General features: G+C 44.6%; 1 protein-coding gene across 3 annotated transcripts in view; it reads left to right on the top strand.

The window, feature by feature from the left end:
• SBNO2 (strawberry notch homolog 2) overlaps positions 1-16,033 on the top strand; it is a 163,576-nt gene that overhangs the window by 122,805 nt on the left and 24,738 nt on the right. For all 3 annotated transcript variants that reach the window (XM_070745041.1, XM_070745032.1, XM_070745050.1), the window contains 8 exons: positions 539-644; positions 1,977-2,130; positions 3,857-4,033; positions 5,342-5,439; positions 7,591-7,673; positions 10,780-10,995; positions 13,506-13,699; positions 15,623-15,754. In XM_070745041.1, the coding sequence (XP_070601142.1) occupies positions 539-644; positions 1,977-2,130; positions 3,857-4,033; positions 5,342-5,439; positions 7,591-7,673; positions 10,780-10,995; positions 13,506-13,699; positions 15,623-15,754 (1,160 nt within the window). The remainder of the gene's footprint in view (positions 1-538; positions 645-1,976; positions 2,131-3,856; positions 4,034-5,341; positions 5,440-7,590; positions 7,674-10,779; positions 10,996-13,505; positions 13,700-15,622; positions 15,755-16,033) is intronic.

Genomic DNA, 16,033 nt, shown 5'->3' with positions numbered 1-16,033 from the left:
TAGATTAGATAGATAGATAGATAGATAGATAGATAGATAGATTAGATAGATAGATAGATAGATAGATAGATAGATAGATAGATAAATGATAGATAGATGATAGATAGATAGATAGATAGATGATAGATAGATAGATAGATAGATAGATAGATGATAGATAGATAGATTAGATAGATAGATAGATAGATAGATAGATAGATAGATAGATGATAGATAGATAGATTAGATAGATAGATGATAGATAGATAGATGATAGATAGATAGATTAGATAGATGATAGATAGATAGATAGATAGATAGATAGATAGATAGATAGATAGATAGATAGATAGATTAGATAGATGGATAAATAGCAATAGAGAGAGAGAGAGAAACAGAAGGAGGGAGAGAGAGGAAGACAGAGGGGGGAGAGAGAGGAGAGAGAGGGATGGGTGAATGGATGGATGGATGGACAGACGGACTGATCCACTGAAACATTGCATCTAACTAACATATCCTCCAGCACTCCAACCCACCGTCCTGTCTTCTTCGTTGGCAGGTGCCTCTGAGCCAAAGAATATGATTTACATGAGTCGGCTGGGGATTTGGGGAGATGGTACCCCGTTTCCCTCCTTTGATGACTTCCTCCACGCCATTGAAAAAAGGTAAAGCTATTTACAGTGAACATAGACTAAAACGTTTTCAATTTGATGTAAAAACTTATACAACTCCATTTGTACTTCTGATGAAAATCGGGATGTAAATCATCCCGGATATGTGTGTTTTTCTTTTATGTTTGTGTGTTTTTATATGCCAGTTTTGTTTAAATTTTACAAAATTAAAATAAAAAGGTAAAGCTACATCTGTTTATCAGAGAATCCCAGAGATTTGGGGGGGGGGGGGTGTCCCTCTACTTCAACCCCCTGTTCAGTGAAGGATCTCTGGCAGATGACCTCCACCCCCCTTTCCTCTATTTCAAGGCCTCTAGCGAAGAGGTCCCCAGTTCATGAGGCAGCGTGTTCCACTGGCCAACATTTCCTCTTGATGTTTGGTTTGAACGGCCTCTTTTGTAGGTAATGCCTCTGCGGGGGCATTAAAAATAAACCCACTGCATCTGACAATTGTTTTAGATTTAAATGCTAAAACTGAGCCAACCTCTCCTTTTGACCTGGGTGGGGATTATTATTATTATTATTATTATTTCGACCTAACTTCACCTATCTCCACCAACGTTTTATCAAGCTGTAAAAGCTTCTGCCGTTGTTTGTGTCACTTTATCTCTGTTTGATCTGTTTGACTTTGTGCCGGGCCTTTGACAGGCGTGGGAGTTTTTCCAACACACCCAGGGATGTATTTTTCTAACGAACAGTGACATCACTCTCTATCGCATATCGCAAAACTCTGCTTGTTGTGTTTATTTCGATTTGATTATCTACTTTTATTTTATTTATTCATTCATTCATTCATTCATTCATTCATTTATTAGATTTGTATGCCGCCCCTCTCCGAAGACTCGGGGCGGCTAACAACAATAAAGAAAACAATGTAACAAATCTAATATTAAAAAGTAATCTAAAAAACCCCAATTTAAGAGACCAATCATACAAACAAGCATACCATGTATAAATTCTATAAGCCTAGGGGGAAGGGGAAAAATTTCAATTCCCCCATGCCTGACGACAGAGGTGGGTTTTAAGGAGCTTGCGAAAGGCAAGGAGGGTGGGGGCAGCTCTGATATCTGGGGGCAGTTGGTTCCAGAGGGTCGGGGCCGCCACAGAGAAGGCTCTTCTCCTGGGTCCCGCCAAATGACATTGTTTAGTCGACGGGACCCAGAGAAGGCCAACTCTGTGGGACCTAACCGGTCGCTGGGATTCGTGCGGCGGGAAAGGGGTTATGAATGAATGAATGAATGAATGAATGAATGGTCTTGTGCTGGAGATGGAAAATCCGCAGCTCCAAAGGTCATCTGTATCTCTTCTCTTCTTCCTCCTCCGCAGAGGTGTTGGGGCTATGGAGATCGTTGCCATGGATATGAAAGTGAATGGGATGTACATCGCTCGACAGCTCAGCTTTTCTGGAGTCACTTTCCGGATAGAGGAAATCCCGCTGGAGGCGGCATATAAGGATGTGTACAACAAGGCAGCGAAGCTGGTAAGGTTTTATGCCTTGGGGCTCTTCTGATATAGCTGGACTCACTTGCTAGAATAATGAATGGAATAGAATAATGAATGGAATAGAATAATGAATGGAATAGAATAATGAATAGAATAGAATAATGAATAGAATAGAATAATGAATAGAATAGAATAATGAATAGAATAGAATAATGAATGGAATAGAATAATGAATGGAATAGAATAATGAATAGAATAGAATAATGAATAGAATAGAATAATGAATAGAATAGAATAATGAATAGAATAGAATAATGAATAGAATAGAATAATGAATAGAATAGAATAGAATAATGAATAGAATAGAATAATGAATAGAATAGAATAATGAATAGAATAGAATAATGAATAGAATAGAATAATGAATAGAATAGAATAATGAATAGAATAGAATAATGAATAGAATAGAATAATGAATAGAATAGAATAGCACAGCACAGAATAGAATAGAATAGAACAGGGGTAGGCAAAGTTGGCTCTTCTATAACATGTGGACTTCAACTCCCAGAATTCCTGAGCTAGCATGATTGGCTTAGGAATTCTGGGAGTTGAAGTCCACAAGTCATAGAAGAGCCAACTTTGCCTACCCCTGGAATAGAATAATGAATAGGATTGGATAGGATAATGAATAGAATAGAATAATGATTAGAATAAAATAATAACAGAACAGAATAGAATAACAATGAATAGAATAACAGAATAAATGAATAGACTAGACTAGAATAAATTGTTTTTATTTATTTATTTTATTTATTTATCAGATTTGTATGCCGCCCCTCTCCGTAGACTCGGGGCGGCTAACAACAACAATAAAACAATATAAACAAATCCAATAATTTAAGTTAATTTAAAAACCCTAATTTAAGAAACCAATCATTACTGGCCAAGTATTTGTCTTTGGTGCATATGCTCTCAGTGTAAATTAAAAATACATTCACCAAGAATCATAAGTGCAGGGGTGTCAAATTCAAGGCCGAGGGGCCAGATCCAGCCTGCGGGGTGCTTAGACCTGGCCCATAGAGCCACCTTTGAAACAGCAAAGGACCGGCCTGCGGTGCCTCTGCCACAGGTGGCCCTCCCGAGCTCTGTTTTCGCCAGCGTAGGATTGCAGGAGGCCATCTCAGCCAGAACAAGAGATTGGGAATGTTTTCAGAATCTCTTGGGTCCCTAATTGGGGTTTTGGGACAGTGTGGTATAACATTTAGAGAAGGAGCAGGCAGATTTGGGCCCAAATCTCTGCTTAGAAACAAAACCCCACAAAAGGGACGTTTTGGGCCAGACTCTCCCTCTCAGCCCAAGAACCAATGAAGCATAGTGGGGAAGGGGCTGATCTAGGAAGAGGGAGATCCAGACTCTAACGCCTCCATTAGATGCAGGAACTCATTGGCTGACTTGGAGCCGGTCCCTCCCATTTTGCCAGGAACTAGGAGGGGGAAAATCTAGTTTCTCTAGACAGAAGCTCATTGGCTGACTCTGGGCTGGCCCCTCCCTCTCAGCCCAAGAGCCAATCAGGTACATAGAGCAAAAAAGATGGATTAGGAGTGGGAGGGCCCATGTTCTAATCCCTCCTCCTCAGACACGGAAGCTCATTGGCTGATTTTGGGCCGGTCCCTCCCCTCTCAGCGAGTATACATATAAAATCCTGAAAATGCTATTATAACTGCTAAATAAAGCACTCCTTTTTTTCTCCCCTGTGTCGGCAGTGGGCAGAAGCCTTAGTGGTTTTCCAAAAGGCGGCGGACCTCATTGGCCTGGAGTCCCGGAAGTCCCTGTGGGGTCAGTTCTGGGGGGCTCACCAGCGCTTCTTCAAGTACCTCTGCATTGCTGCCAAAGTCCGGCGTCTGGTGGAGCTGGTCAAGGAGGAGCTCATCAAGGGCAAGGTGAGCCTGACCTTTCCCTCGGTTCATGAATGTGAGCCAGAAGCCCCTTTTGCCACCTGGGGGTTCTTTGAATTAACTCTTCAAATATTGGGCTTCTCTCCTCCTCCTCCTCCTCCTTTTCCTTGTTATTCTCTTTCCCTTCCTCCCTCTTCTTCCTTCTCTTCCTTCTCCTCTTCCTCCTTGCCCTTCTTTTCCTCCTCCTCTTCCTTTTCCTCTTCCTCCCCTGTTTGTCTTCTTCCTTCTCTTCCTCCTTGCCCTCCTCCTCCTTCTCTTCCTTCTCCTCTCTCTCCTCTTCTCCCTCCTCTTCCTTCTCCTCCTCTTCCTCCTTCTCTTCCTTCTCCTCTCTCTCCTCTTCTCCCTCCTCTTCCTTCTCCTCCTCTTCCTCCTTCTCTTCCTTCTCCTCTCTCTCTCCTCCTCTTCCTCCTCTTCCTTCTCCTCTTCCTCCTTCTCTTCCTTCTCCTCTCTCTCTCCTCCTCTTCCTCCTTGCCCTTCTCTTCCTCCTTCTCTCCCTTCTCCTTTCTTTCTCCTCCTCTTCCTCCTCCTCCTCTTCCTTCTCCTTCTTTTCCTCTCCTGTTTCTCTTCCTCCTTCCCTCCTCTTCCTCCTTTTCTTCCTTTACCTCCTCTTCTTCTCCCTCTCCTGTTTCTCTTCCTCTTCCTCCTTCTCTTCCTTCTCCTCTTCTTCCTCTCCTGTTTCTCTTCCTCTTCCTCCTTCTCTTCCTTCTCTTCTTCCTCTCCTGTTTCTCTTCCTCCTTCCCTCCTCTTCCTTCTCTTCCTCCTTGCCCTCCTCTTCCTCCTCCTTCTTTTCCTCCCGTTTCTCTTCCTCCTTCCCTCCTTTTCTTCCTTCTCCTCCTTCCCCTCTCCCTCTCCTTTTTCTCTTCCTCTTCCCCCTCCTCTTCCTCCTCTTCTTTCTCATTTCTCATTTCTCGATCTTCCTTTTCCTCCTTCTCTTCTTCCTTGCCCTCATCTTCTCCTCTTCTTCCTCTTCCTCCTTCTCTTGCTTCTCTTCCTCATTTCCCTCCTCTTCCTTCTCCTCCTCCCTGTTCTCTTCCTTGTCCACATCTCACTTCCTCATCATCATTATCTTCCTCCTCCCCTTCCTCTTCCTCCTTTTGCCTCTCCCCTTCCTCCTCCTCTCTCTCTTCTTTTCCTCCTTCCCTTTCTCCATCCCACTCCGTCTCCCACCTTCCTCCTCCATCGTTTTCAATATCCTGAGTTTTAACAGCTAGTTCTGTCCCACGTCTTGATGTTTGTTCTCTTCCACATGCTGGACATCCTCGGCCTCATTTCTGCCCATCTTGCCTTCCGCAGTGCGTGGTGATCGGGTTGCAGTCGACGGGGGAAGCCCGTACTCGGGAAGTTCTGGATGAGAACGAAGGGCACCTGGACTGCTTTGTGTCGGCAGCCGAGTGAGTTTTCTTCCCATTGGGAGGACGCATGTTTTGTAAACTCTATAGCAGGGGTCTCCAACCTTGGCCGCTTTAAGACTTGTGGACTTCAAATCCCAGAATTCCTCAGCCAGCAAAGCTGGCTGAGGAATTCTGGGAGTTGAAGTCCGCAAGTCTTAAAGCGGCCAAAATTGGAGACCCTGCTCTATAGCACCGTCCCTGCTCAAGATGTCGGGAGGCTATAACCTCCAAAATTCTACAGAAAGCCCAGAGGGAACCCCAAAAGGTCACTCCGTTGCCTTCTAATAAAGGCAGGCATCTCTGGACGTTGTCCTTTAAGAAGCCTGGAACGTCCTTTCCTTGCTATCATTGGCATTCCCAGAGAAGCTGCCCTTCCTTTCGGTCTTTTATTGGCATCCATGGAAAATGCAGTCGATTGCTGTCCAGAGATTTTCAACCTCTGCATCTTCTTGTCTGAAACAAGCCGCCAAGTTCAGCGCACGCCATTCCCACAGCCAACTCATTTTGGTGTTTCGTTTCCCCTTTGGCCATCTGAGTGTGTGTGTGCTCATTTGCTTTCTCCATAACCTACCATGCATTTTGGGGAGGTGGGGGTGAAGAGGGGGGACATCTCAGGGGCATTTCCCACCCCCCCTCCAAAAGCTCTGACATCAGCATTGAGTCCATCCCACCACAATCCTCCCCCCCCCGCCCCCCGCCTTTTCCATTGTTTAGTCCTTTCCTAACTGGTCTTGTGAAGACTCTGTCTGTAGTCAAGCAAGAAGGACAAAGCATAAAGTTGCCATCAGTTGCTTGCTTATGTAAGGCCTTACCTGTGAGCCCCACCGCCTCCCGTATCTCCCCCGCCCCAAAACAAACCTTTCCAGAGTTCCCCTAGACCAGGGGTAGGCAAAGTTGGCTCTTCTCTGACTTGTGGACTTCAACTCCCAGAATTCCTGAGCCAATCATGCTAGCCTATGGCATGCGTGCCACAGGTGGCATACGGAGCCATATCGGAAGGCACGTGAGGCATTGTCCTATGTCAGTTCTGGTGCTTGCACGCTAGCCAGCTGATTTTCGGCCTTGGGTAAGACTGTTTTGCCCTCTGGAAGCTTCAAGGAAGCTGCCCTGAAGCCTCAGAGTGCCAAAAACTGCCCAACCAGCAAACTGGAAGTTCAGAAAAATGAACTTCCGGTTTGCCTGTTGTGCAGTTTTTTGCACTAAAATGGACAAACGGGCAAACCGGAAGTTTGGAAAATGGACTTCCGGTTTGCCTGTTGTGCTGTTTTTGCACTCGGGAGGCTTGGGGAAGCTTCCTGAAGCCCTGGAGTGCGTAAAATGGACAAAAGGTCAAACCGGAAGTTTGGAAAATGGACTTCCAGTTTGCCTGTTGTGCTGTTTTATGCACTCGGGAGGCTTCAGCAAAGCTTCCTGAAGCCCTGGAGTGCGTAAAATGGACAAACAGTTTGCCTGTTGTGCTGTTTTTTGCACTCGGGAGTCCTGAAATCCTGAAGTCCCTGGAGATGGGCGACATATAAATCCAATTGAATAAATAATAAATTAATAAATTAAACCTTCATTTTACCAATAGGAGAGGATGTTTTTAGCTCAGGACAGAACTTGGTGTTCTCTGAGCTTGGTTGTGTTGTTGTTGTTGTTGTTTTGGCAGATATGTCGTGACCCAACTAGGTAACACCATCAATGCTAGAAGGGAGTTGGGTTTGCTCTAAGTGGCTTGCCATCAGCAACCCAGACAAACAAACAATAAAAAAATGTCTAGCACTGGGTGATATTAGCTAGTTGGGTAACGAAAAGGTCTGCAAGAGAAACAACTATGCTCAGAGAACACCAAGGATCTCACAATGCCTATACATCGTAGGCAGCATTGCAAACACGAATGCACACTTATTTTTGAAAGAGACATGGCTACCAATTTCGTAGAGGCTAAACAAACATGGGTCCGAGACTCCAAGCTCTTTATTTTGCAATTTAAAAATATATATATAAACTTCTCCCCTCTTCAGCACTGAGCCTCCTTTAGGTTGTTCTGTTTTAAGTTTTGGGGTTTTTTTTTCTCTGTGCCTTTTTTGGTTGTTGTTGTTGTTCATTTTCAAGTTGGGAAGCTTGGGGTCCTGGGCAGCTAGAATAAAAATATCCCCTCTTGACTTTCAGAGGCGTCTTCCTTTCACTAATTCGGAAGCACTTTCCTTCAACCAAACGAAAAAGAGAAAGAGGAAGTACCAATAAAAGGAAACGTAAGATCCGTCTTATCCTCCCCCTCCCTCCTCCCCCCCGTCTTAAATAAAATCCAATATCTCAAGACCTTCTGTGGGGCACCTGCCGTTTGTATCCTGTTCTGTCCCTCCTTCTCATCCTCTCCCCATTTTCCCATTCCTCCATTTTGCTTTTCCAAACTTCTTTCCTTCTCACTGTTTTTAATTTTTGGCTGTTTCATCTCTTCGTTTGCAGCCAGGGCTTGTGGTAGGTCTGCTGTGCTTTTCAAATGTCAAGGTCCTGACACAGCAGCTGAGTCCTAGGTGACTCAACCAGTGAAGAAACCAGCCCTCCTTTTCCCAGATTAGTCCACGTGATTGCACTTGTGAGTGTGGGTTTGTGTAAATGAACTTTAACTTAGTAGAGGACGGAAGTGAGCCAGAATTGCTGGTATCTTTTTTTTTAAATTGGGGTTTTTAAAATTACTTTTAATATTAGATTTGTTTATATTGTCTTTTTTACTGTTGTTAGCCGCCCCGAGTCTGCGGAGAGTGGCGGCATACAAATCAAAAAAATAAAATAAAATAAAATAAAATAAATAAATCTTATGTCAACAGACATAGAAACATAGAAGTCTGACGGCAGAAAAAGACCTCATGGTCCATCTAGTCTGCCCTTATACTATTTTCTGTATTTTATCTTAGGATGGATATGTGTTTATCCCAGGCATGTTTAAATTCAGTTACTGTGGATTTATCTACCACGTCTGCTGGAAGTTTGTTCCAAAGATCTACTACTCTTTCAGTAAAATAATATTTTCTCATGTTGCTTTTGATCTTTCCCCCAACTAACTTCAGATTGTGTCCCCTTGTTCTTGTGTTCACTTTCCTATTAAAAACACTTCCCTCCTGGACCTTATTTAACCCTTTAATATATTTAAATGTTTCGATCATGTCCCCCCTTTTCCTTCTGTCCTCCAGACTATGCAGATTGAGTTCATTAAGTCTTTCCTGATACGTTTTATGCTTAAGACCTTCCACCATTCTTGTAGCCCGTCTTTGGACCAAGTAGCGTCTGAGAAATAAATCACAACCCACTGCTGTGCTCTCACAGGAGGTTCTATTTATTAACCAAGCCATTTTGGATTCGTGGCTGGCAATACCAGCAATTGAGGTTCAGTTCCATTCTCTACTAAGTTAAAGTTCATTTACACAAACCCACACCCACAAGTGCAATCACGTGGACCAATCTGGGAAAGGGAGGGCTGGTTTCTTCACTGGTTCATTCACCTAGGACTCAGCTGCTGTGTCAGGACCCTGACATCACATTCACACAATTTCTGGTGTGTTTTCCCTCAATCTAATCCTGGCCCGTAGCGTTCCTTTCCGCCTGACCCAGGGGCGTTATTGTCCTGTCCCTAAACTTTCTGATTTATGGGTAGTCCTTGACTTAACGACTTTTATATATATATATGTTTCTTCCCGTGTAGGATTTGGAAATTTCTGGCGATGTTTCGACGAGGTTCCACTTGTCATCTTCAGGCTGGTGCTTCTGTCCTTGTTCTAGGGCGAACACAGCGAGACCTGAGCTGCCTTCCTTCTATAAATACTGTATACTATAAATACACCCAGCCACCAGTATTTATAGAAGGAAGGCAGCTCAGGTCTCGCTGTGTTCACCCTAGAACAAGGACAGAAGCACCAGCCTGAAGATGACGAGTGGGACCTCGTCGAAACGTCACCAGAAATTTCTAAATCCTACACGGGAAGAAACCTGAATATACCAAGATCGTCATATATATATATGTATCACATGTTTTTCGCTGAAATTTTAAAATTAAGGGAGACTAGGATGGCACCATTTCGGCCTAGTTCTGGCCTCATCAGCTAGCCACACTCTTACTTGGATTTGATCCGGCAGCTTCTGCCTTATAAGGCAGAGAATTAACAGCTGAGCCACCAGACCTGATCCCTTCAGCTGTGTACCAGGGAGGGGCTATATGTTTTTTATGTCGGATCACCCTGGTATATATATTTGCTGTGGTTGTTAAGTGAATCACCGCAGTCATTAAGTGAATCCGGCTTTGCCCATGGCCACTAACTGGCTGGGAAGGTGAACAATTGGAGCCTCAACCGTCATAAATACACGCCGGTTGCCAAGTGTCCAAATTTGGATCGTGTGATCATGGAGATACTTCATGAACTCCATCTGTATAGTCTGGGGGACAGAAGGGAAAGGGGGGGACATGATCGAAACATTTAAATATGTTAAAGGGTTAAATAAGATCCAGGAGGGAAGTGTTTTTTTAATAGGAAAGTGAACACAAAAACAAGGGGGCACAATCTGAGGTTAGTTGGGGGAAAGATCAGAAGCAACGTGAGAAAATTTTATTTGTCTGAAAGAGTAGTAGATGCTTGGAACAAACTTCCAGCAGAAGTGGTTGGTAAATCCACAGTAACTTAATTGAAACATGCCCGGGATAAACATAGATCCATCCTGCAATAAAATACAGGAAATAGTATAAGGGCAGACTAGATGGACCAGGAGGTCTTTTTCTGCCGTCAATCTTCTATGTTTCTAACTTTTGTCTGGCAGCTTTTTGGGGACTTGATACGCCCTGTCCAAATCAGTGCAGCCAAAGTACAGGTTTTATCTCCCCTGTTGCTAAGCCTGCTTCTCCCTGCCTTTCTTATATATCTGTGTTTCTCATTGTCAGGGGTGTCCAACTCAATCTCAGTTGAGGGCCCGATCAGGGTTGTGTTTGACCTCGCAGGGCCTGGTGGGTGGTGGCCAGTTCAAAGGAGGCCATCTTGGCTGAAAACAGGGCACACGTACCCCTCCATCAGCTCTTTTTTCATTGGCACAGGCACCAAGGGCCGGTCCTTTGCTGTTTCCAGGCTGAGCCTATAGGCGGATCTAAGCATCCCATTGGCCGGATTTCAATCCGCGGGCCTTGAGTTTGACACCCCTGCTCAACGCGAACAGCTTTAAGATGGGTGGACTTCAACTCCCAGAATTCTTCAACCCGTGTGCTGACCGAGGGGATTCTGGGAGTTGAAGTCCACCCTGTCTTGAAAGCCGCTCAGGTGGAGGAAGGCCGAATCTGAATCGAACTGGCCTTGCAATGTGTCCTGTTTGTTTTTCCAGTGAAGCAGAGAGACCGAGGCCTTAAGAAAGTGATGAGGACCACCCACGACCACTACAGCAGCAGCAACGACATCATCAAGATCAGCTCGGAGAGCAGCACGGAGTCTGAGCCGGGTTTGGAGAGCGATTTCAATTCCTCTCCGGAGTCCCTCGTGGAAATGGAGGACGTGGCCAGCAGGTTCAAACCCCTTAATGGCGCCATGTGTAACGAACCAAGTAAGCTTTCTTTAGATTATCCATTCTATTCTATTCTGTTCTATTCTATTCTATTTCCCCTTGCCATTCCGTTCCATTCCCTATTCTATTCCATTCTCTACTCCATTCTATTCCCATTCCCACTCCACTCCATTCCATAGTTCAGTGGATTTCAAGCTGGCTGAAGCGTAGACATCAGAGAGTTATTGTTAATGGCGAGTATTCTGGGCAGAGACAGGTTACAAGCGGTGCCTCTGTCTGTCCTGGGTCCTATTCTTTTTAATATGTTTGTGAGTGACATAGGGGAAGGTTTGGTAGGGAAGGTTTGCCTATTTGCCGATGACTCTAAAGTGTGCAATAGGGTTGATATTCCTGGAGGCGTCTGTAATATGGTAAATGATTTAGCTTTACTAGATAAATGGTCAAAGCAATGGAAACTGCAGTTTAATGTTTCCAAATGTAAAATAATGCACTTGGGGAAAAGGAATCCTCAATCTGAGTATTGCATTGGCAGTTCTGTGTTAGCAAAAATTTCAGAAGAGAAGGATTTAGGGGTAGTGATTTCTGACAGTCTCAAAATGGGTGAGCAGTGTGGTCGGGCAGTAGGAAAAGCAAGTAGGATGCTTGGCTGCATAGCTAGAGGTATAACAAGCAGGAAGAGGGAGATTGTGATCCCCTTATATAGAGCGCTGGTAAGACCACATTTGGAATACTGTGTTCAGTTCTGGAGACCTCACCTACAAAAAGATATGGACAAAATTGAACGGGTCCAAAGACGGGCTACAAGAATGGTGGAAGGTCTTAAGCATAAAACATATCAGGAAAGACTTAATGAACTCAATCTGTATAGTCTGGAGGACAGAAGGAAAAGGGGGGACGTGATCGAAACATTTAAATATGTTAAAGGGTTAAATAAGGTCCAGGAGGGAAGTGCTTTCAACACTAAAGTGAACACAAGAACAAGGGGCCAGAATCTGAAGTTAGTTGGGGGAATGATCAAAAGCAACGTGAGAAAATATTATTTTACTAAAAGAGTAGTAGATCCTTGGAACAAACTTCCAGCAGACGTGGTTGGTAAATCCACAGTAACTGAATTTAAACATGCCTGGGATAAATCATTGTAAGATAAAATACAAGAAACTGTATAAGGGCAGACTAGATGGACCATGAGGTCTTTTTCTGCCGTCAGTCTTCTATGTTTCTATGTTTCTAGTCCTATTCCCATTCCATTCCCGATTCTATTCCATTGCATTCCCATTCCCATTTCCACTCCATTCTATATTCTATTTTATTCCAGTCTAGTCTAGTCCCATTCCATTCCATTCTTCTGTTCTGTTCTGTTCTGTTCTGTTCTGTTCTACTCTACTCTACTCTACTCTACTCTACTCTACTCTACTCTACTCTATTGTATTCTGATCTGGTCTGGTCTGGTCTGTTCACACTTATGAACTATCTCAGCTCTCCCCAAGGACCCCTGACTCACATTTATGACTATTATGAGCCGGGGTGGCGCAGCAGGTAGAGTGCTGTACTGCAGGCCGCTGAAGCTGACTGTAGATCTGCAGGTCAGCGGTTCAAATCTCATCACAAGGTTGACTCAGCCTTCCATCCTTCCGAGGTGGATAAAATGAGGACCCGGATTGTGGGGGCAGTAGGCTGATTCTGTTTTTTAAAAAAGTGCTATTGCTGGCATGTTGTAACAATTTGTAAGTCGCCCTGAGTCTAAGGGCGGCATAAAAATCGAATGAATGAATGAATGAATGAATGAATGAATGAATGAATGAATGAATGAATGAATGAATAAATTATATTTATATCTATCTATCTGTCTGTCTATATATATATATATATACACACACACACACACACACACACACACACATACAGTGGAACCTCAAGATACGAACCTAATTGGTTCCAGGGGGAGGTTCGTAACACGAAAGGTTCGTAAGACGAAACATTGTTTCCCATAGGAAACAATGTAAAGTCAATTAATCCGTGCAACCAAAAAAAAACCCCGCAAAAAAACCGCTGCCACCCGGCTGTGACCTTTTAAAACAGCCGCGTGGCTTCCCAGCCGTCTCCCGAAGCTGAACGCCAAACCCAAACTTCCGCGTTTGGCGTTCAGAGGCTGCTGGAAAGCCGCGCGGCTGTTTTAAAAGGTCTGCCACATCTTCCTGGCTGTCTGCCACATCTTCCTGGCTGTCTGCCACATCTTCCTGGCTGTCTGCCACATCTTCCTGGCTGTCTGCCACATCTTCCTGGCTGTCTGCCACATCTTCCTGGCTGTCAGCCAGGCTTTCGCATTCAGTTTGTGCCGCGTCCCTCCCATCTGTGGGAGCAATGGCTGGCCCAGGCCCAAACACTACACATTCCATTCCCTATTCTATTCCCATTCCCCTCCATTCTATTCTATTCTATTCTCGACTGACGTAAGCTACAAGGCTACCGTTGCCCTATTCTGCCTTCCTGTTTTACTTTCTCCGAAAAGAAAAAAAGAGAAAAAAATCGCTTTGTCTTCCCCCTTACAGTTGGCCTCTATTGGTTGAACCCCCAAAAGGAGATGAACCCCCACAGGGAGATGAACGGATCGGGGACTCCAGAATGTGTTGAGAACATGAAGCAGGAACTGCTGTCACAAGTGAAGGAATTGGGCAAAGAGCTACCTCTTAACACTTTGGACCAGCTGATCGACGACTTTGGAGGCCCGGAAAATGTAGCAGAGGTAAAACATGAAGGACCAGAGAAAAGCATCACAATTTTTTTTTGGCCTTCTATGTCTCACAAAGTCAATTCAAACTTGGGTGGCCTATACCAGGAGTCTCCAAAGTTGGCCGCTTTGAGATTTGTGGACTTCCCATTATTCTTCAGCCAGCCATGATTGGCTGAGGAATTCTGGGAGTTGAAGTCCACAAGAATGGCTGGCTGAGGAATTCTGGGAGTTGAAGTCCACAAGAATGGCTGGCTGAGGAATTCTGGGAATTGAAGTCCACAAGTCTTAAAGTGGCCAACTTTGAAGACCCTGACCCATACTTTTAATTTATAAATTTATAAACAAATAATTCCCTCAACACTGTCAGACTTTCTACTAAATCTGCACTTCTATTCTACTAGTTTTTCTCATCATTCCTTTCACCCATTTCCTCCCATGTTTGATTGTATGACTTGTTGCTTATATCCTAAGATTTTTATTAATATTGCTTCTTCATTGCTTATTTGACCCCTATGACAATCATTAAGTGTTGTACCACATGATTCTTGACAAATGTATCTTTTCTGTTATGTACGCTGAGAGCATATGCACCAAGACAAATTCCTTGTGTGTCCAATCACACTTGGCCAATAAAAATTCTATTCTATTCTATTCTATTCTATTAGGGACGGTGCAGAATTAGCATTGCTACACAGGGAAGTTATTTTTTGGGGGTCCTCGGTTCACTCTGAGCTTGGTGGTTTCCTTGTAGACATTGCGTGACCCCGCTAGGTTACACCATCAGTGTCAGGGAGAAGTTTGTTCCCTGTTTATATACTGTAACTGGCCTGGCCAGGGTTGGTGACCAGATTGTTTCCATTTAGTTAAGATTTCCTCTAGTTCAGCTTTTTGCAAAGTAAAGTAAAATCAAGTGGCAGAAGGTGTCAGAGGAGTAACTCATACAAGGATAGATCAGGCAGGAGGGAGGGAGGCATAAACTGAGTCACTCCTCTCATTTGTTACAAAAGCAACCTTACTTTTTGAGATACTGGGTTCAGATCCTTCAATGAAAGAGAATCTGGGGACATACAGTGATACCTCATCTTACGAACCCCTCGTCATACAAACTTTTCGAGATACAAACCCGGGGTTTAAGATTTTTTTGCCTCTTCTTCCAAAATATTTTTAACCTTACAAACCCCAGCCGCCGCCACTGGGATGCCCCGCCTCTGGACTTCTGTTGCCAGCGAAGCGCCCATTTTTGCACTGCTGAGATTTCCCTGAGGCTCCCCTCCATGGGAAACCCCACCTCCAGACTTCCGTGTTTTTGCGATGCTGCAGGGGAATCCCAGCAGTGCAAAAACGGGCGCTTCGCTGGCAACGGAAGTCTGGAGGTGGGGTTTCCCAGCGAGGGGAGCCTCAGCGAAATCGTAGCATTGCAAAAACACAAAAGTCCGGAGGTGGGGTTTCGAGGACTTCCGTGTTTTTGCGATGCTGCAATTTCGCTGAGGCTCCCCTCGCTGGAAAAGCCCACCTCTGGACTTCCGTTGCCAGCGAAGCACCCATTTTTGCGCTGCTGGGATTCCCCTGCAGCATCGCAAAAACACAGAAGTCTGGAGGTGGGGTTTCCCATGGAGGGGAACCTCAGGGGAATCCCAGCAGCGCAAAACAGGCGCTTCAGCTGGCAAAAGGGGTGAGTTTTGGGCTTGCACGCATTAATTGCTTTTCCATTGATTCCTATGGGAAACATTGTTTCGTCTTATAAACTTTTCACCTTACGACCCTCGTCCCGGAACCAATTACGTTCGTAAGATGAGGCATCACTGTACGTAATTTTGGGAGGCGTTCGAAGCAAAATAAAGACCGTAAGCAAACCTACACAATGCCACACCTCTCAGACGTCCGCACAGCCACAATACAGGGTCACTCCCATGTCCTCGTTTTCCTCTTGGACAGATGACTGGGCGGAAGGGACGAGTCGTGCGGAGGCCCGGTGGCTCCGTAGTTTATGAATCGCGGGCTGAGCAAGGCCTTTCGATCGACCATGTAAACCTCAAGGAGAAGGAGCGTTTCATGAATGGAGACAAAGTGAGTGCCAGGAGGCGGGGCCGGAGGGGGTGTTACCCAGGAATGGGATGGGATGGGGAGGGATACCAACCTTGCTAGAGTCAGGATAGGCATTGAATACCTATGGGACCGCCTTCTGCCGCACGAGTCCCAGCGGCCAATTAAGTCCCACAAAGTTAAATTCAATTCAATTTATTAGATTTGTATGCCGCCCCTCTCCAAAGACTCGGGGCGGATCACAACAATAATAAAAACAGTATAACGATGGAACAAATCTAATAATAAATTATATAAAAACCA

This window comes from Erythrolamprus reginae, chromosome 1 (genome assembly GCF_031021105.1).
Source record: "Erythrolamprus reginae isolate rEryReg1 chromosome 1, rEryReg1.hap1, whole genome shotgun sequence".
Classification (NCBI taxonomy): domain Eukaryota; kingdom Metazoa; phylum Chordata; class Lepidosauria; order Squamata; family Dipsadidae; genus Erythrolamprus; species Erythrolamprus reginae.
Note: the sequence above shows the minus strand (reverse complement) of the source record. Positions and strands in the feature narration are given on the sequence as shown.